Source organism: Phyllobates terribilis, unplaced genomic scaffold (genome assembly GCF_046119375.1).
Source record: "Phyllobates terribilis strain yellow unplaced genomic scaffold, ASM4611937v1 Scaffold_3__8_contigs__length_932513732, whole genome shotgun sequence".
Classification (NCBI taxonomy): Eukaryota; Metazoa; Chordata; class Amphibia; order Anura; family Dendrobatidae; genus Phyllobates; species Phyllobates terribilis.
This window is the reverse complement of record NW_027362763.1, coordinates 470,981,475-471,002,700: the sequence shown is the minus strand read 5'-3', so window position 1 is coordinate 471,002,700 and position 21,226 is coordinate 470,981,475. Positions and strand designations below refer to the sequence as shown.

The window sequence follows — 21,226 nt, the reverse complement described above, 5'->3', positions numbered from 1 at the left end:
CGCTTCAGACATTATGGGCACTGTCCCCATTGGGGCTCACAATCTACATTCCCTATCAGTATGTCTTTGGAGTGTGGGAGGAAACCGGAGAACCCGGAGGAAACCCTTTCAAACACGGGGAGAACATACAAACTCCTTGCAGATGTCGTCCTTGTCGTCTATATAACTTATATTTTGAGATATAAGCCGGGTTCTGACATATCTTGGGAGAAATCACCTTCACTTCCAGCTTATATTTGTCAAAGGAGAGCATTCTCCTGTTAGACGAGGAGTTTCATGGTTCAGCATGTCATCCTTCTTGTGTCTAGCTCATGTCAGCAGCTAAGCCAGCCCCCTTCTATCTTTGCAGGGCTGATCATTTTAGTATGAACACAGACTCAAGTAAAGCATGTGGGAAGGGATTGAAGAGATGTGCATCAATTGGCTGCGATATATACTTCTCACAAAAAAGTTAGGGATATTTGGCTTTCTGGTGAAATTTCAGAAGTATCCTAAAATGCACTCTAATCTTTTCAGGTGAACTTAATGTGACCGTCTCTAAACTTTTCACTGCACATCTCCAACTGTTCAATATTTCAGTACTTTTTGCAGAACTTGCTGTTCTCTAACAAGGAGCTTAATGGTAAAATTCACAACAGGTGTTTGATCCATGTATTGCCCAATAAATTTCGGGGTTCAATTAGAATTGATATTTATACAGTCCTCCTCATCATGCTGTTCACATTTTGACATGATGAGACCAAGACGACACAATTGACCAACAGTTCCTCGCCATTGCGAGACTTCAAGCCGTATGTTCTCAGACAGAAGTGGCCACTGAGCTTAGAGTGTCACAGAGTGTTATCAGCGGGTTGCAACAGAGATACAGAGAGACTGAAAGAGTCACAGAAAAGCAGAGAAGTGGACGTCACTTGGCCACATCCCACGCTGATGACCACTTCATTGTGAAGAATGCCCTTCGGAACAGGATGATGAATGCCACACAACTCCAGGTACATTTAAGGGAGGTGAGAGGCACCCAAGTGTCACGTTAGACCATTCAAAACCATTTACATCAGCGTGGTCTGCGTACTAGACGACCTGCAAGGGTATCTGACCACACCATCAGGCACACGTGTCATCGTCAGGGAGCATCTACGCTGGACGAGGGACCAGTGGGCCTCAGTGCTGTTCACTGATGAAAGTCGATTCACGCTGAGCAGAAATGGTAGCCGCCAATGATGTTAGAGACATCAAGGAGAGCGCTATGCATCAGCCACTGTTGTCACCAGATGAGCCTTTTGTGGCGTAGGAGTTACAGTGTGGGCAGATCACTCGTCAGTACAGAACTGACCTACACTTTGTAAATGGTACATTGACAAGTCCCTACTACTTGAATAACATCAATAATCCAGTCATTGTGCCTCTGCATGAACAGCACAGGCCTATGGATGACAATGCTCCAGCTCATCAAGGTCGCATCATTGGGGAAGGGCTGCTGGAGACTGGGGTACCTCAAATGGAGTGGCCTGCACTTTCTCCAGACCTGAATCCCATAGAAAACCTATGGAATCAGTTGAGTCATCGTGTAGAGGCTCGTAACTCCTAACCCCATAACCTCAATGACCTGAGGGCCGCCCTTCAAGAAGGGTGGGATGCCATGCCTCAGCAGTCAATAAATTGACTAGTGGACAGCATGAGACGTTGTGGTCAAGCTGTAATTGATGCTCAAGGCCACATGACAAGTTCTTGAGACATTGACATTTTTTGTTGAGGTATACCCACCACTGTTAATAGCTTTTGTTGCAATTAATTGATTGAGATCAGGAAATCACCATTGCATGTTTTTACGTAAATGCCCTACTTTCATGATAAAATGTCACTTTAGTGTTTTCCTTAAATTTCACCTGACAGCCAAATATCCCTAACTTTCTGGGAGTAGTGTGTATGTGTAAAATATTGTGTATGTATATGTGTACATATATATACAGTATGTGTAATATGTAATATTTTAGGAAAGCCAGGTGGGACATGGTTGAAGCCTAGCACTGGAGGTCCTGATTACGTGCACCAACGCTAGCTATGTCTAGAGCCGGGCCCTGTGTTCATTTTTAGTCAGTCAGTTGGGGGAGCTGAGCAGAGTGGGTTGTGTTGTGTTGGAGCTGCAGAGAGACAAGCCAGAATCTCTCAGAAGAGACCAAACTGCAAGTATCAGTGGTTGCTATGCACAATAGCCGTTTTGTTTGAACAAACTGGGACTAGCTCAGCCCTGTTTGAGTAGCCAGGGTCTATTTTGTTTAGCTAGCGCCTGGACAAGGCTAGGGATTTTGTATTTATGGTTTTATTTTGGTACTGTGCAACCGGAGGAAATACATGTTAAATTGTTCTGACACAAGAATCCAGTACCATCCCAAATTATAATATGTATGTGTATGTACAGTACAGACCAAAAGTTTGGACACACCTCATTTAAAGATTTTTCTGTATTTTCATGACTATGAAAATTGTACATTTACACTGAAGGCATCAAAACTATGAGTTAACACATGTGGAATTATATAGTTAACAAAAAAGTGTGAAACAACTGAAAATATGTCTTATATTCTAGGTTCTTCAAAGTAGCCACCTTTTGCTTTGATGACTGCTTTGCACACTCTTGGCATTCTCTTGATGAGCTTCAAGAGGTAGTCACCGGAAATGGTCTTCCAACAATCTTGAAGGAGTTCCCAGAGATGCTTAGCACTTGTTGGCCCTTTTGCCTTCACTCTGGGGTCCAGCTCACCCCAAACCATTTCAATTGGGTTCAGGTCTGGTGACTGTGGAGGCCAGGTCATCTGGCGTAGCACCCCATCACTCTCCCTCTTGGTCAAATAGCCCTTACACAGCCTGGAGGTGTGTTTGGGGTCATTGTCCTGTTGAAAAATAAATGATGGTCCAACTAAACGTAAACCGGATGGAATAACATGCCGCTGCAAGATGCTGTGGTAGCCATGCTGGTTCAGTATGCCTTCAATTTTGAATAAATCCCCAACAGTGTCACCAGCAAAGCACCCCCACACATTTTATATTATATTATAAAATGTATATGGCACGCTATTGTTTTACACAAAACATCTTGGGGAATTGTACTGATGGCCTGCAACTTTTTTCTTGAGTTAAAGGGAATCTGTCACCCCCTGGAACTTTTCAGACCGCTAATATGGGCATACAGTTTATAGAAATGTGAATCTATACTTACCTGTATGGCCCATATTAGCGGTCTGGTTTCTGTGTAATCGTATTTTTATTAAATGATATCTGCAAAGCTTGGCATCCCCTGGATGCCAAGAAATCCCCGCCTACTAGCCCTATTATCATACTTACCCCACCTCTCCTGCATGTCACCGGGCCCTCTGACGTGCAGTTCCCGACCGGATCCCGCGCCTGCGCTCTTTCCCCTGTACTGGCAGCGCTCTTCTCCCTGCCGTCCGTACAGCCTTGTGGAGCAGGGAACTTGTGCGCAGAAGTCATTTAATAAAAATGCGATTACACAGAAACCAGACCTCTAATGTGGGCCATATAGGTAAGTATAGATTCACGTTTCTATAACCTGTATGCCCATATTAGCGGTCTGAAAAGTCCCAGGGGGTGACAGATTCCCTTTAAGTGGAGCAAATCGGGATCTTATTGCTAAAACTTGCACCTATATTATCATTATTGTTGTTAAAAGGCTTTTCCATCTTGACTATTTCTGATGTATCTAAAGGAAACTAGAGATTGTGGCTAGTTGTATTCTGTCAATGGAGAGGTAGTCAGATTCTCATAGAAATGAATAGGTATTCCCCCACCTCTCCACTGATGCAAGTGTATATCAGGGCCCTGTTCTCAAAATAGCTGCTGGTCTCGGTGGCATCCATATCGTCTATACATTTATTCTCTGCCATAAGTGTACAGCATGGAAATACCCCTTTAAATTGAACTTGTTGTATCGTATTGTCAGACCACAGAGGATGATCTTACCTTTTGCCCCAATCGTAAACTGTGCCAATAATTTTGCCATCAACCTTTTGGATTTGCAAATGCACCTTGTCCTAAGGGTCAATATTAGATTTTTGTGCTCCATCATATAAAGGGTTCTTACTGATATGAAATGCAAGTGGCTAATGAAGCATAATGAAGGTCTTACTACTTGATGTTTGCAGATAACACAGGTGGTGCTGTATGCATGTGTGTATCTTAAACACTTAGTCTTTATTTTATTTTTTGTGCTTTTCTTGTCTGTTATGACTTTAACTCACTGCATTCTGAACGCTGGCATTGTGTTCGGATCTCAGCCTCGCATGTTTACACACTAGAGCTCTGTCTCTCTTTGTAAGTGCTCCTGACATGATGTATTATTTAATTAGCATCAAGTTTCCGCCGGACAGAATAGCAGATCGTGTAAAAGTCATGTGAAAGAAACTATTGCTTGGTGGGCTTTTCCCAGTTGTCAATGGGAAACTACTGCCAAACTAAGCCCCTAGCATTCACAGAGAAGAGGGAACTGAATGCAAGGATTCACCGCCACTGCTTACACAATTCTATAAGCTATTTACTACTAATAACGCAATAAAATGGGCCATTATGTTTTATATTAGCCCCCGCCTTCTTTCACCAAGTATAAAACACTGCTGGATTATCTGCATGGGATGAGATCTGTCACGTGACCATGTCTATAACTATTGCCCACTGACTCAGAGCCAGGCCATTTATACCATAATCAATGCACAATCAATTGGAAGTAGTATGTCATCTAAATCTGCATGTAGAAAAATAAAAGTATGCATAAGCCATAGCTACCAATCTGATATATGGACTGTGAATGATCATAATCTAAAAAAGAAGTGATACTCTCGCTAACCGATTCCTCCACAGCTCCTGTGCTGATATACAGTGCCTACAAGTAGTATTCAACCCCCTGCAGATTTAGCTGGTTTGATAAGATGCAAATAAGTTAGAGCCTTCAAACTGCAAACGAGAGTAGGTTTTATGAACAGAAGCATAAATCTTACAAACCAAAAAGTTATGTTGCTCAGTTGAATTGTATTAAATTTTAAACATAAAAGTGTGGGTCAATTATTATACAACCCCTATGTTTAATATTTTGTGGAATAACCCTTGTTTGCAATTACAGCTAATAATCGTCTTTTATAAGACCTGATCAGGCCGGCACAGGTCTGTGGAGTTATCTTGGCCCACTCCTCCATGCAGATCTTCTCCAAGTTATCTAGGTTCTTTGGGTGTCTCATGTGGACTTTATTCTTGAGCTCCTTCCACAAGTTTTCAATTGGGTTAAGGTCAGGAGACTGACTAGGCCACTCCAACACCTTGACTTTTTCCCTCTTGAACCAGGCCTTGGTTTTCTTGGCTGTGTGCTTTGGGTCGTTGTCTTGTTGGAAGATGAAATTACGACCCATCTTAAGATCCTTGATGGAGGAGCGGAGGTTCTTGGCCAAAATCTCCAGGTAGGCCATGCTATCCATCTTCCCATGGATGCGGACCAGATGGCCAGGCCCCTTGGCAGAGAAACAGCCCCACAGCATGATGCTGCCACCACCATGCTTGACTGTAGGGATGGTATTCTTGGGGTCGTATGCAGTGCCATCCAGTCTCCAAACGTCACGTGTGTGTTTGGCACCAAAGATCTCGATCTTGGTCTCATCAGACCATAGAACCTTGAACCAGTCTGTCTCAGAGTCCTCCAAGTGATCATGAGCAAACTGTAGACGAGCCTTGACATGACGCTTTGAAAGTAAAGGTACCTTACGGGCTCGTCTGGAACGGAGACCATTGCGGTGGAGTACGTTACTTATGGTATTGACTGAAACCAATGTCCCCACTGCCTTGAGATCTTCCCGGAGCTCCTTCCTTGTTGTCCTTGGGTTAGCCTTGACTCTTCGGACAAGCCTGGCCTCGGCACGGGAGGACACTTTCAAAGGCTGTCCTGGCCGTGGAAGGCTAACAGTAGTTCCATAAGCCTTCCACTTACGGATGATGCTCCCAACAGTGGAGACAGGTAGGCCCAACTCCTTGGAAAGGGTTTTGTACCCCTTGCCAGCCTTGTGACCCTCCACGATCTTGTCTCTGATGGCCTTGGAATGCTCCTTTGTCTTTCCCATGTTGACCATGTCTGAGTGCTGTTCACAAGTTTGGGGAGGGTCTTAAATAGTCAGAAAAGGCTGGCAAAAGAGATCTTTAATCCACACATGTGAAGCTCATTATTCTTGGTGCCTGAACTACTTCTTAATACTTTTGGGGGACCAAACAGAATTCTTGTGGTTTGAGGGGTTGAATAATAAATGACACTCTGAATTAACTTTTAACGTTTAAAAAAAAAAAAAAAAAAAAAAAAAATTTGCTGCAGTGCATTTCCCACTTCCAGGCTGATCTACAGTACAAATGTCACAATGCCAAGTTAATTCCGCATGTGTCAACCAGCTAAATCTACAGGGGGTTGAATACTACTTGTAGGCACTGTATATCTGGGCCCCACCAGTCTCCACTTTCTGGACCCATCTAGGAAATGTCAGGGAATCCCTGGCTGCAGAAGTGACCCACCATAGGCAGTGATTGCTTTACCCGCCATTTCTTGAGTTGGGATGGTAAGAATTGGTGAGGGTGAATATTTATTAATTTTTAACTCTAAACACTTTGAAAATTATTTGTTATCCACTGGTCAACCCATTTAGTGGTGACCTTTTTGTAGTACAACCAAACTTACTTGTTACATGGAATTTCCTTTATTTTATTTGAACTCGTATTTAAAGCGTAAACCTATCTCACTTTTTTTTTAATATGTAACTGTCCTTCTAATTGTCACTAGATCAGTGTGTGTGGGGTGGGGTGTCCAGGTCCCTCACCAATTTCTCAAACCTGCTTGCAAACTCAAATTTATATATATATACAGAACAGACCAAAAGTTTGGACACACCTTCTCATTTAAAGATTTTTCTTTATTTTCATGACGATGAAAATTGTACATTCACACTGAAGGCATCAAAGCTATGAATTAACACATGTGGAATTATATACTTAACAAAAAAGTGTGAAACAACTGAAAATATGTCTGATATTCTAGGTTCTTCAAAGTAGCCACCTTTGGCTTTGATGACTGCTTTGCACACTCTTGGCATTCTCTTGATGAGCTTCAAGAGGTAGTCACCGGAAATGGTGTGCCTTCACAGGTGTGCCCTGTCAGGTTGAATAAGTGGGATTTCTTGCCTTATAAATGGGGTTGGGACCATCAGTTGTATTGTGCAGAAGTCTGGTGGATACACAGCTGATAGTCCTACTGAATAGACTGTTAGAATTTGTATTATGGAAAGAAAAAAGCAGCTAAGTAAAGAAAAACGAGTGGCCATCATTACTTTAAGAAATGAACGTCAGTCAGTCCAAAAAATTGGGCAAACTTTGAAAGTGTCCCCAAGCGCAGTTGCAAAAACCATCAAGCGCTACAAAGAAACTGGCTGACATGAGGACCGCCCCAGGAAAGGAAGACCAAGAGTCACTTCTGCTTCTGAGGATAAGTTTATCCAAGTCACCAGCCTCAGAAATCGCAGGTTACCAGCAGCTCAGATTAGAGACCAGGTCAATGCCACACAGAGTTCTAGCAGCAGACACATCTCTTCAACAACTGTTAAGAGGAGACTTTGTGCACCAGGCCTTCATGGTAAAATAGCTGCTAGGAAACCACTGCTAAGGACAGGCAACAAGCAGAAGAGACTTGTTTTGGCTAAAGAACACAAGGAATGGACATTAGACCAGTGGAAATCTGTGCTTTGGTCTGATGAGTCCAAATTTGAGATCTTTGGTTCCAACCACCGTGTCTTTGTGCGACGCAGAAAAGGTGAACGGATGGACTCTACATGCCTGGTTCCCACCGTGAAGCATTGAGGAGGAGGTGTGACGGTGTGGGGGTGCTTTGCTGGTGACACTGTTGAGGATTTATTAAAAATTGAAGGCATACTGAACCAGCATGGCTACCACAGCATCTTGCAGCGGCATGCTATTCCATCCGGTTTGCGTTTCGTTGGACCATCATTTATTTTTCAACAGGACAATGACCCCAAACACACCTCCAGGCTGTGTAAGGGCTATTTGGCCAAAAAGGAGAGTGATGGGGTGCTACGCCAGATGACCTGGCCCCCACAGTCACCAGACCTAAACCCAATCGAGATGGTTTGGGGTGAGCTGGACCGCAGAGTGAAGGCAAAAGGGCCAACAAGTGCTAAGCATCTCTGGGAACTCCTTCAAGATTGTTGGAAGACTATTTCCGTTGACTACCTCTTGAAGCTCATCAAGAGAATGCCAAGAGTGTGCAAAGCAGTCATCAAAGCAAAAGGTGGCTACTTTGAAGAACCTAGAATATAAGACATATTTTCAGTTGTTTCACACTTTTTTGTTAAGTATATAATTCCACATGTGTTAATTCATAGTTTTGATGCCTTCAGTGTGAATGTATAATTTTCAGCGTCATGAAAATACAGAAAAATCTTTAAATGAGAAGGTGTGTCCAAACTTTTGGTCTGTACTGTATGTGTGTGCATATATATATAATATATATATATATATATATACTGCTCAAAAAAATAAGGGGAACGCTCAAATAACACATCGTAGATCTGAATGAAACATTCTCATTGAATACTTTGTTCTATACAAAGTTGAATGTGCTGACAACAAAATCACACAAAAATCATCAATGGAAATCAAATTTATTAACCAATGGAGGCCTGGATTTGGAGTCACCCCCAAAATTAAAGTGGAAAAACACACTACAGGCTTATCCAACTTTGATGTAATGTCCTTAAAACAAGTCAAAATGAGGCTCAGTATTGTGTGTGGCCTCCGCGTGCCTGTATGACCTCCCTACAACGCCTGGACATGCTCCTAATTAGTTTGCTTATTGTCTCCTGTGGGATTTCCTCCCAGACCTGGACTAAAGGATCCGCCAACTCCTGGACAGTCTGTGGTGCAACGTGACGTTGGTGGATGGAGCGAGACATGATGTCCCAGATGTGCTCAATCGGATTCAGGTCTGGGGAACAGGCGGGCCAGTCCATAGCTTCAATGCCTTCATATTGCTGGAACTGCTGACACACTCCAGCCACATGAAGTCTGGCATTGTCCTGCATTAGGAGGAACCCAGGGCCAACCGCACCAGCATATGGTCTCACAAGGGGTCTGAGGATCTCATCTCAGTACCTAATGGCAGTCAGGCTACCTCTGGCGAGCACATGGAGGGCTGTGCAGCCCTCCAAAGAAATGCCACCCCACACCATTACTGACCCACTGCCAAACCGGTCATGCTTAAGGATGTTGCAGGCGGCAGATCGCTCTCCACGGCGTCTCCAGACTCTGTCACGTCTGTCACATGTGCTCAGTGGGAACCTGCATTCATCTGTGAAGAGCACAGGGTGCCAGTGGCGACTTTGCCAATCCTGGTGTTCTGTGGCAAATGCCAAGCGTCCTGCGGGGTGTTGGGCTGTGAGCACAACCCCCATCTGTGGACGTCGGGCCCTCATACCTCCCTCATGGAGTCGGTTTCTAACCGTTTGTGCCGACACATGCACATTTGTGGCCTGCTGTAGGTCATTTTGCAGAGCTCTGGGAGTGCTCCTCCTGTTCCTCCTTGCACAAAGGTGGAGGTAGCGGTCCTGCTGCTGTGTTGTTGCCCTCCTACGGCCCCCTCCACGTCTCCTGGTGTACTGGCCTGTCTCCTGGTAGCGCCTCCAGCCTCTGGACACTACGCTGACAGACACTGCAAACCTTCTTGCCACAGCTCGCATTGATGTGCCATCCTGGATGATCTGCACTACCTGAGCAACTTCTGTGGGTTGTAGAGTCCGTCTCATGCTACCATGAGTGTGAAAGTACAACCAACATTCAAAAGTGACCAAAACATCATTCAGAAAGCATTGGTACTGAGATGTGGTCTGTGTTCCCCACCTGCAGAACCACTCCTTTATTGAGGGTGTCTTGATAATTGCCAATAATTTCCATCTATTGTCTATTCCATTTGCACAACAGCATGTGAAATTGATTGTCAATCGGTGTTGCTTCCTAAGTGGACAGTTTGATTTCACAGAAGTTTGATTTACTTGGAGCTATATTCTGTTGTTTAAGTGGTCCCTTTATTTTTTGAGCCGTGTATATTTGTGGGTTTCCTTCGAGTTGGAATAAGGGGAGGAAAAAACTAAAGCGCAAAAAATCGCCTGGTCCTTAAGGGGATAAAATGTACTTTGTTCATGGGACAACCCCTTTAATTAACAGAGCTACACTAATGTAACAATTTAGATTCATGCAGCTGATATGTTCACTTCCGTCCTCTTATTTAGTACGTTTGTGGATGTACTCAAACATAATTGTCTTACATCGTGGAATGTTATGTTGGCATTTTAGATAATTATGCTAGTCATGTATGAGGTAGTGGAGGCGAAGTTGCCAGTTCTGCAAAAATTTTGATGTTTGAGTGGGTGGTGGAATTTCTTCAGATTGAAAATCCTAGCAGCAGAAGCACATACCAGTTCAATCTTGCAATATAATATTTCAGGGTATGTGCACACGATGCAGAAATGCTCAGGATTTTTTCCTGAGCGTTTCTGCATCTCTCTGGCAAGAAAAAACGCATGCGGATTGTACATGCGGTTTCCTGCCAGGGACTTGCGGAAATGAAGCGGTCTTCACTTTCATTTCCGCATGCGGGTTGACAAGCGCTTCCCAAGCGATTTTAGCATCACTTGGAAAGTGCTTGTCAACTTCACACTATATAAATCCATGCAACCGGCATGGATTTATATAGTGTGTGAATGTCAAAAAATAAAAAATAAATATATACTTTACCCTCTGATGGCCCCCGGTGTCCTGCTTCGCTCGGTCCCGGCTGCCGGCAGTGAAGACTTTAGGACCTTCCGACGTCAGCGTCACGTGACCCGTCACATGACTCTGACGTCAGCGAAGGTCCTTCTTCATTCAACCCCGAAGTGCCGCGAACCAAGCAGGAGCGCTGCGCGGGCCGTCAGAAGGTGAGAATATATATATTTTTTATTTTATTCTTTTTTTTTTTTAATGGTACCTGGGTCCGGATGAGAGTCCTCTCATCCACACCCGGGTACCATCCGCACATTAGACCGCATGAAAAGCGCATCAACATATACAGTGATGCGGATTCCATGCGGTCTAATGCAAGTCAATGGCGGCAAAAGAGCAGCGTTTCCGCAAAATTAATTGACATGCTGCGGATTTTTGACCGCAGCGTTTACGCTGCGGAAAAATCCGCATCATGGGCACAGCACATGCGGAATTTCAATTGGGGAACATTGCTTCCCTTCTACCATGCGTTTTTCATGCGTTTCTGCGGCGTTTACGCAGCCGCGGAAACGCATTAAATACGCATCGTGTGAACTCAGCCTCAAGAAGTTTTTTTAATAAATTTGGTACTTTTAATATTCAGAAATTAAATTATTAGGAATTTATAAATGAATTTTAGCTCTTTGATTTATAGCTACGGATATATGCATCTTTTTATGGGTTTCCTGACGTTTTTTTGGTTTAATTATTGTAAGGACACATTTATTGTCTACTTGAATAAAAATCTATTTAGGATTTTAGCCTAAGGCAGGGGTGGGCAATTAATTTTCCTGAGGGGCTACATGAGAGACCGTGACTCTTGTGGAGGGCCAAACCAATAGGCTGAAATGAATTCTTCTCAATATTAATATTAACATATTAATTATATTAATATTAATTGTATCACTCATTATTGAGCAGAATTAAGTATGCTGACATCCCCCCATATACTATATGAGCCTGCATACAGCCCCTCTATATTCTGTAAGAGTCCATACACAGCCCCCTACCGTCCTGTTCATCGTTATTGGCACCCATAAAGCTTAAGAAAATAGCTTGGAATATCTCCTGAAAAAAATGAATCAACAGTACTCGTGTTAAATACAAAAGAGCAAATGATAAACAATAATTTAAAACCAAAAACAATGTGAGGGAAAAATAGAAAAACCTAAAGCTTGCTGTGACACTGGTATTGGCACCCTTTACTTATATTTAGTATGGAAACACATTTTGACTCGCCAGTGGTAAATCACAAGAGAGATTCTCCTGTGATTGTCGGTGCCCATGTGACATGAATTGGCCAATGAATCATAGAATCATAGAATCATAGAATGGTAGAGTTGGAAGGGACCTCCTGGGTCATCTGGTCCAACCCCCTGCTCAAAGCAGGATTCACTAGATCATCTCAGACAGATGTCTGTCCAGCCTCTGTTTGAAGACGTCCATTGAAGGGGAACTCACCACCTCTCGTGGCAGCCTGTTCCACTCATTAATCACCCTAACTGTCAAAAAGTTTTTTCTAATATCTAATCTGTGTCTCCTCCCATTTAGTTTCATCCCATTGCTTCTAGTCTTTCCTTGTGCAAATGAGAATAAAGATGATCCTTCTACAATGTGACAGCCCTTGACATATTTGTAGACAGCTATTAAGTCTCCTCTCAGTCTTCTTTTTTGCAAGCTAAACATTCCCAAATCCTGCAACCGTTCCTCATAGGACATGGTTTGCAGACCAGTCACCATTCTGGTCGCTCTTCTCTGAACTTGCTCCAGTTTGTCTATGTCTTTTTTAAAATGTGGTGCCCAAAACTGTACACAGTATTCCAGATGAGGTCTGACCAAAGAGGAGTAAAGACCGATAATGACTTCACGTGATCTAGACTGTATGCTTCTGTTAATACATCCCAGAATTGTATTTGCCTTTTTTGCTGCTGCATCACACTGTTGACTCATGTTCAGTCTATGATCTATTAGTATACCTAAGTCTTTTTCACATGTACTGTTGCTTAGCTCTATTCCTCCCATTCTGTATATGCTTTTTTCATTTTTATTGCCCAGATGTAGTACTTTGCATTTTTCCCTGTTAAAAACCATTCTGTTGGTTGCTGCCCACTGCTCCAGTTTATTTAGGTCTTTTTGAATCCTCTCTCTCTCTTCTCTAGTATTAGCTATCCCTCCTAGCTTTGTGTCATCAGCAAATTTAATCAGTTTACCCTCAATTCCTTCATCTAAATCATTGATAAAGATGTTGAACAATACAGGTCCCAGGACGGAGCCCTGTGGTACCCCACTTGAGACATTCATCCAGCTGGATGTGAAGCCATTTACAACCACCCTTTGAGTCCGATCACTAAGCCAGTGATGACTTCAGTGTTTTAAAAAGCCACCTGGTAGGCCCTGTTCTTTTGTCACAATGGTGAAGACAAAGGAGCTGTCTGAGGACATCAGAACTGCTATTATTAGCAAACACAAGACTTCCAAAGGAAATAAGGCCATCTCAAAAGACCTTGGTATCCCAGTTTCAACAGTGCGCAATGTTATTAAGAAGTTTGCCAAGCATGAAACCGTCAAGAATCTCCTTGGACGTGGGAGAAAGAGGAAAATTGACAAGAGATGTCTTCGAAGGTTGGTGTGAATGATGGAAAAACCACCACGTCAAACATCCAAAGACCTAAAGGCCAACCTGGAACAGTCTAGGGTCATGGTTTCAACAAGTACCATATGCCACACACTAAACCAAGCTGAGCTTTATTGGCGAAGGCCAAGGAAGAAACCATTGCTGGAAAAAAAGACATTAAAAGGAACGACTGATCTTTGTCAAAGAGTACATTGACAAACCACAATCCTTCTGGGAAAATGTTCTGTGGACAGATGACACAAAAAGTAAGCTTTTTGGCAATGAAAAACTACAGTTTGTTTACAGATGGCGCAATGAAGCCGATAAGGAAAAGAACACCTTACCAACAGCTAAGCATGGTGGAGGATCCATGATGCTGTGGGGTTGATTTGCTGTGTCTCGTACTGCAGGCCTTGACCGTATCACAGGAATCATGAAATCAGAGAATTATCAAGAGATTTTAGAGCAAAATGTCCTACACAGTGTAAGAAAACTTTGGTTTGAGTCGAAGATCATGAGTCCTTCAGCAAGACAATGACTCAAAGCACACATCCAAAAGTACACAGAAATGGTTGAAACAGAAAAAATGGACTGTTTTAAAATGGCCGGCAATGAGTCCTGGCCTCAATCCCATTGAAAATCTTTGGGGTGAGCTGAAATCTGCCATTGGGAAAAAGAACCCTGCAAACATACAAGAGCTTCAACAAACTGCAAAGGAAGAGTGGGAGAAAATTCCAGCTGAGAAGTGCAGAAGCTTATAGATGGCTACAAGAAATGTTTGGATTCTGTCAGCAATGCCAAAGGGTGTGCAACCAAATATTAATTAGGGGTGCCTTTGTTGCTTCACATACTGTTTATTCTATTTCTTCTTTGAAATTGCAACACAGAAGTTGAAAAACAATGTTTTATTGTTGTATTAATTTGGACCACTAATTAAAAAATACTGATGATATAACTTTGGTACATTTCCATTTATTTCTGAAAATATTGTACAGTCTATGGAAAAAATTAAGGGTTGCCAATAATGATGAGCAGCACTCTATATGCCTTATGAGCCCCCACATAGCCTCCCATATACAATATGAGCCCCAACATAGCCACCCAATATACAGTATGAGCCCCCACATAGCCTCCAATATACAGTATGAGCCCCTACACCGCCTCCTAAATTCAGTATGAGCTCCCACATAGCCTCCTATATACAGTATTGAACCCCCACATAGCCTCCTACAAACAGTATTGAGCCCCCACATAGCTTTCTACATTCAGTATGAGCCTCCACATGCCTCCCATATACAGCATGTGCTCCACATAGCCTCCGATATACAGCATGTGCCCCTCATAGCCTCCGATATACAGCGTGTGCCCCTCATAGCCTCTCATATACAGCGTGTTCCCCACATAGCCTCCTATATACAGTATGAGCCCCACATAGCCTCCTATATACAGCGTGCGCCCCCACATAGCCTTCTGAGGATGCAGATTGCAGTGACAGCGATTGGTAGGTGGGCAGGGGAGTGCATTTGGCTTGGACAGGTGGGAACTTTGCTTGGACATTTAGACCGTGTTCGCGTAGGGTAAATGCTGCTTTTTTTCTACTATTTTTTTTTGCTCAGAAATTCTGCCGTGTTTAACTGTCCAAGCAAAATGAATTTGGTTTCATGAGAACTGCGCCCCTTGTGGTCTAAAGACTTTTCTGAACTCTGCGGTTTTGGTGTTTTTTTTTTTTCTTGTCTTCTTTTTGGGGCCTAAAAAAAAAACTCATGTAAAAACTGCAGATACTTTATTAAGAATCAAAGCTTTTCTGTACTATAAAAAGCAATTAAAAATGCGGCCTCACATCTGCACCAGAAACCCATCAAATAAGGGGGCGAACGCATAAAAATGCAGCAATAATCAGAGAAGATTGTTATTGTGAAGTTTGGTGCGGATCCTGCAGAAAACAAAAAACACAGTATTTCTGCAACGTGTGAACACGGCCTTACAGACACAAAAAAAGCAGATGTCATATAGTGATGCCACATAAAGATGAGAAAGTTCTGGTGGCTCCAACTGTGAATGAAGGAACAAAAAATAATCCACAGGTCACAACTGGAGATGAGCAGGACACACAGATGACGTCACGCTGCCCTGGGTGATCAAAAGCCGCACTGGGGACACCAGAAGATTTGCGGCCTCTCGTCCAGCTGCCAGGTACCAATGATCTGGACTCTGGACCAGAGACCCATGAATCATTTGCTCATCTCTAGTCCCAACTGTCCCGGATACAGCAGACAGTCCTGGAATTGGGTCTACACCCTGCAGTCTCAGGTGTCTGCTGAATGTCCCTCATTACCAGTGCCCCTCTGACAACTCCTCCTGCCAGGGGAGAAGGAGATGGTAAATTGGTGTGGAATGGGGTGTGGCAAGGGGCATGGCCAAAATTTGCAACATCTGTCCCTCTTTCTGTTCTTTAAAAGTTGGGAGGCATGGTTAAAGTTCCACTAACCTCATTTTCACCTTTTTATATCTGCTGTATTTCCTAGATCTAGTCCACTTTCTAAGATAATTAGTAAATCTTAATATGTCCACAGATTTTATGATAACTCTTGCCCCAAATGGACCTTTCTTCCCCGGCTAACAAGGATGTAAGGTTTTATGAAATGTGCATGTTATTTACAGAGAAACTGTCATAAGGTTTTTGCTATCCCATCTGAGAGCATAATGATGTAAGAGCAGACACCGTGATTCTAGCGATGTATCACTTTCTGGGCTGCTTGCTGCAGAATTGATAAAATCACTGTTTTTTTTCTCTGCTTCATTTCTACCAGTTCTCTGAATGCTGAGCCCTGTATAACCCCACCAACACTACTAATTGGCAGCTTTCTGTGTACACTGTGCATAGGCAGAAAGCTGCCAATCAGTGATGGGGGTGTGGTTATACAGAACTCATGAATATGGAGGACTACATGGCAGTAGGTTTACTAGTCTTAGGCCACGGCCCCACTATCAGTATTTGGTCAGTGTTCAGTCAGTATTTTTTCTCAGAAGTGGGAGCCAAAACCAGGAGTGGGTGATAAATGCAGAATTGGTGACTTGTTTCTATAAGGCCACAGCCCCACTATCAGTATTCGGTCAGTACTTTTTCTCAGCGGTGGGAGACAGGACAGGAGTGTGTGATAAATGCAGAATTGGTGACTTGTTTCTATTATACCTTTTCTCTGATTGTTCCTCACCTGGTTTTGGCTCCCACTCCTGAGAAAAAATACTGACCGAATACTGATAGTGGGGCCGTGGCCTTATAGAAACAAGTCACCAATTCTGCATTTATCACCCACTCCTGGTTTTGTCTCCCACTCCTGAGAAAAAATACTGACCAAATACTGATAGTGGGGCCGTGGCCTTACAGTGATAATCTTTTGCTGATTAAAACATTGATTTTATCAAAACTACAACAAGCAGCCCAGTAAGTGACACATCGCTGGAATCAGGATATCTGCCTCTACATTATGATGCTCTCAGATTAGGTGGCAAAAACCCTTTGATGGATTCCCTTTAAGTGCAGAAATTAAATATGACAGGCCGCTAGACACTTCTACCAAAGCTCTCTTAGAGAATGAAAAAGTACAGGGTCGTAAGATCAGTTCAGGGTATTACTGCCGGCATACCTATATTTTTGTACGGCTTTTGATAAATCAGACCAAATTAAAGAAAAAAAAAAAAAGTCACTTTACAGCCACATTTAACATTTGTTTTTGTTGTTGCAGGTGAGATACTATCATCTTTGAGCAAGGATGCCACTCGTTAAAAGAAACATCGATCCCAGGCATTTGTGTCACACTGCCCTGCCGAGGGGGATCAAGAATGAATTAGAATGTGTGACAAATATTTCTTTGGCAAATATTATTAGGCAACTTAGCAGCCTGAGTAAGTATATTTGTATTTCTATACTTCTCTGTATGCATACAGTATATGCTACTCTGCTAGCCTGTGGAATATATATCTAAATAGTAATGCAAAAGGAAAATAGTGTTTACTATACCAACCTGTCAGGCTTCATATATTGCTTGTAGTGTCTGGTTCTGATAAGGAAGCTAATTATGAGTTTAGACTAGATGGTGGCCCGATTCTAACGCATCGGGTATTCTAGAATATGTATGTGTCCGACCGGGCGCGACTAATCAGCGAAGCAGTGTTTAAATGGGTTGTGCACTACTTTAAATTAACCCCCCAATGTATCCCCCCGGGGCCCCTAATGAATTTTGGAGGACCGGGGAGCGAGGCCGCCGGTCGGGGTACTTCTGCTGCGAGCAGCTGGGAGATGACCGGCTAGCACAGGGTAAGCGTATAAGGGAGATGACCGGCTAGCACAGTGTGAGCGTGGGAGGGTGAAAGTGGGAGCGGGTGAGCGTGAGTGTGTGAGAGGGTGAGTGTGTGAGAGGGTGAGTGTGTGAGAGGGTGAGTGTGTGAGAGGGTGAGGGGGTGAGTGTGTGAGAGGGTGAGTGTGTGAGAGGGTGAGTGTGTGAGAGGGTGAGTGTGTGTGAGGGTGAGTGTGTGTGAGGGTGAGTGTGTGTGAGGGTGAGTGTGTGTGAGGGTGAGTGTGTGTGAGGGTGAGGGGGTGAGCGTCCGAGGGTGAGCGTCCGAGGGTGAGCATGAGCGTGTGAGCGTGAGCGTCCGTGCGTGAGTGTGAGCGTGTGAGCGTCAGTGCGTGAGTGTGAGCGTGTGAGCGTCAGTGCGTGAGTGTGAGCGTGTGAGCGTCAGTGCGTGAGTGTGAGCGTCAGTGTGTGAGCGTCAGTGCGTGAGCGTCCTTGCGTGAGCGTGAGCGTCCGAGTGCGAGCGTGAGCGTCCGGATGTGAGCGTCAGTGCGTGAGCGTCAGAGCATCAGCGTCAGTGCGTGAGCGTCAGAGCGTGAGCATGTGAGCGTGAGGGAAATCCCATGTCCACTATGCGTCTCTGTCTCCTGCGGCTCACCCGCGTAGACCGACATGCGGCGCGTCTTCACAGACACCAGTCTCCGCAAGAGAAATTCTATCAGTGCAATGTATAGGATGCTTTGAATCCACATGATTCAATGAACACATGCGGATTCACCTGCGTGCAGCGCTTTGGACGCAGCATAAGGTATACTGTATTCAAAGCGCTGCCAAGTAGGATTGTGTGCGCATACCCTAAGAGTGCTACAATATCCTTCTGCATTTACGAACTTGTCTCCCATCATTACATCTGGAAAGTCATTGGTCAACAATTGCAAATGAAGTTGCCAGCAGCAGATCTTGATGATTTTTGTACCCGGGTGCATTCAGTGTGGCCGAAGATTTCTCAGACAGCCATAAATAACCTCATTGATAGCAGCTTAAGGCATGTAAGTGCTTGTGTTTCTGCACTTGGCACTCATATTCTATGCTAAATCAATTGAGATGTTTCAGAAATGTTCTATCCATTTTTTCATTATGCACAAATCAGTAACATGCCTATCAATCCTGTGATTTCCATAATTCTATGACTTTTCCTTCTTTGTGTTGCAGTTTCAGGGTTGAGAAGAGTGAGTGTGTATATGTATATACCAAGGAATAAATAACATTGGCCTCGATTCATCATTGCCTTTGTGCCTGGTTTTTGCCTAGTTTGTGTGTTTTGCGTTGTTTTTGTTTTTTTCACCCAATTCCTTGTTCTATTTGCGCCTTTTAAGAAGTCTGTTTAATATCTGCTCGCTTTTTTTTCTGCTTTGTAGGCAGAGATTTGTAATTCCAGATGTTTATTTCTGATTCTGTATATGAAGGACATATCCATCTCCTTTCTGCTGGATCCATTTCTGGCTTTAGATAAAAAAAAATACGCCTCAAACTACTCCAAAAAAAGGCATGTATGTTTCAAGCCAGAGAATGCAGAATACCAAAAAGTCTTTTTGCATCTTGGCCCATACAGGTCATGCCATGAAAGGATTAACGACAACATTTTGGCAAGTGTTGTGTAGGTTTCATCGGACTCTCCAATTGGTCCAGGTATCACAAATTCTTGTAACCTTCTCATCTAGTTGTACTGAACATATAGAGTAGTTTCTGCTGTGGCTATGAAATGGTTATATAGTCACTCATTGCGTAATGGCTTCTGCCTGCCAAGATTCAGCGATTCTGAGCTGCCACCATGGTGGTTCTGTAGGGAGGTGTAAAACCAGTCATTATCCTCTTTACTATCTCCAGTATGATGATTACAGTTCAAAATGCATTTTTGAAATGATTCTTTCTGGAATAATTTGGTGGTTTGTGCAGTGCAGCAAATGGGTTAAATAACCGCCATGAAACATAAAGGACTGCCAGCTGTCAAAGAAGGAAAGCTAGAGAATAATAAAATCAGCAGGTATCAGAATTAAGAGCTTTGCTAAAAATATGGTAATTCATTCTGCAAATTAAGTTCCAGCTGAAAACTTCTTGCTCAAATGACTGTAACTTTCAGCATATATCTATATTTCAAGCAAAACATTTTGTATTCAAGCTATGTGTCACTTACTGCTCTGCTTGCTGCAGTTTTGATAAAATCACAGTTTTATCTGCTGCAGATCTACCAGTTCTCTGAATTATGAACTATGTATAACCCCGCCCACACCACTGATTGACAGCTTTCTGTCTAAACTGTGCATAGGCAGAAAGCTGTGAATCAATGGTGGGGGCATGGTTATACAGAGCTCATGAATATAGAGGACTGCACAACAGCAGGTTTACTAGTCCTTTAGTGATAATCTCCTTCTGATAAAACATTGATTTTATGAAAGCAAGCGGCCCAGTAAGTGGTCACATTGCTGCAATTAGGGTCTGTGTCTTGACATTATGCTGCTCTTAGGTTAGGTGGCAAAAACCTGGTGACAGATTCCCTTTAAGTTTATCCGTAATTGTGTGATGACTTTGTAACCATTTGTGTGTAAGGCAATCACTCTTAGATCACTAGTCCAGTATAAGGGATTATGTTGTATTTTTTGAACGTGAAGCAACTTTAGGGCTAGTGCACATGTTCAGTATTTGCAGAAAAACAAGCTGCTGCAGATACTGATGCGTTGGTAGGAAAAGTGCAGCCTAAAATACATACATTTTCTTATGCGTTTTTGATGCATTTTTTTGCACACGTTTTCCCATTCATTAGTATACTTGAAATCTGCAGCAAAAACACTGAAAGAATTGACATGTTGCAGATTTAATTCACCTGCAAATTTGCAAGGAAAAAATAAGCAAGGTGTGCATGAGACTTCACTTTGCTGGTACTAGGAAATCCTTCAGCTTTTTTGACAAATCTGCGCAGAAAAAACTTGAAAAAAAATGCAACGTGTTCACATATCCTTACAAAATGGTATTGGCCACTGTATGGTCTGGGGTGTTGGTTGTGTTGGTTGATTGTAGTATGACATGGCTACCATTTTTTGATATCTGTAAATATGTGACACATCTGTTTTTCTTCACTTTCTCATAATAGGTTGTGAGTGTTGGTGAAACTGGTAACACTGGACAGAAGCGTAGAATTCAGCAGCTTGTACAATGGCTATTTTGGGTCTTGTTTAGGCCACGTACACACATTGAGTATTTGGTGAGTTTTTTACCTCCGTAGTTGAAAGCCAAAACCAGCAGTGGGTGATAAATACAGAAGTGGTGACGTGTTTCTATTATACTTTTCCTCTGATTGTTCTACTCCTGGTTTTGACTTACAAATACTGATGTAAAATACTGATCAAATACTGAACGTGTGATTATTTTGAGATGCTGAGCACCAGCTTCACCTAATGCTGACATTTTGCTTCATTTT

At 43.1% G+C, this 21,226-nt stretch overlaps 1 protein-coding gene across 4 annotated transcripts in view; it reads left to right on the top strand.

Annotated features, from left to right (window-relative positions):
- WASF1 (WASP family member 1) overlaps window positions 1–21,226 on the top strand; it is a 118,526-nt gene that overhangs the window by 54,839 nt on the left and 42,461 nt on the right. For 3 of the 4 annotated variants that reach the window (XM_073675849.1, XM_073675850.1, XM_073675848.1), the window contains one exon: window positions 17,206–17,365. The exons of the other annotated variant lie outside the window; for it this stretch is intronic. In XM_073675849.1, coding sequence (XP_073531950.1) covers window positions 17,233–17,365 — 133 coding nt within the window. In that variant the 5' untranslated portion in view covers window positions 17,206–17,232. The remainder of the gene's footprint in view (window positions 1–17,205; window positions 17,366–21,226) is intronic. 4 annotated transcript variants of the gene reach the window in all.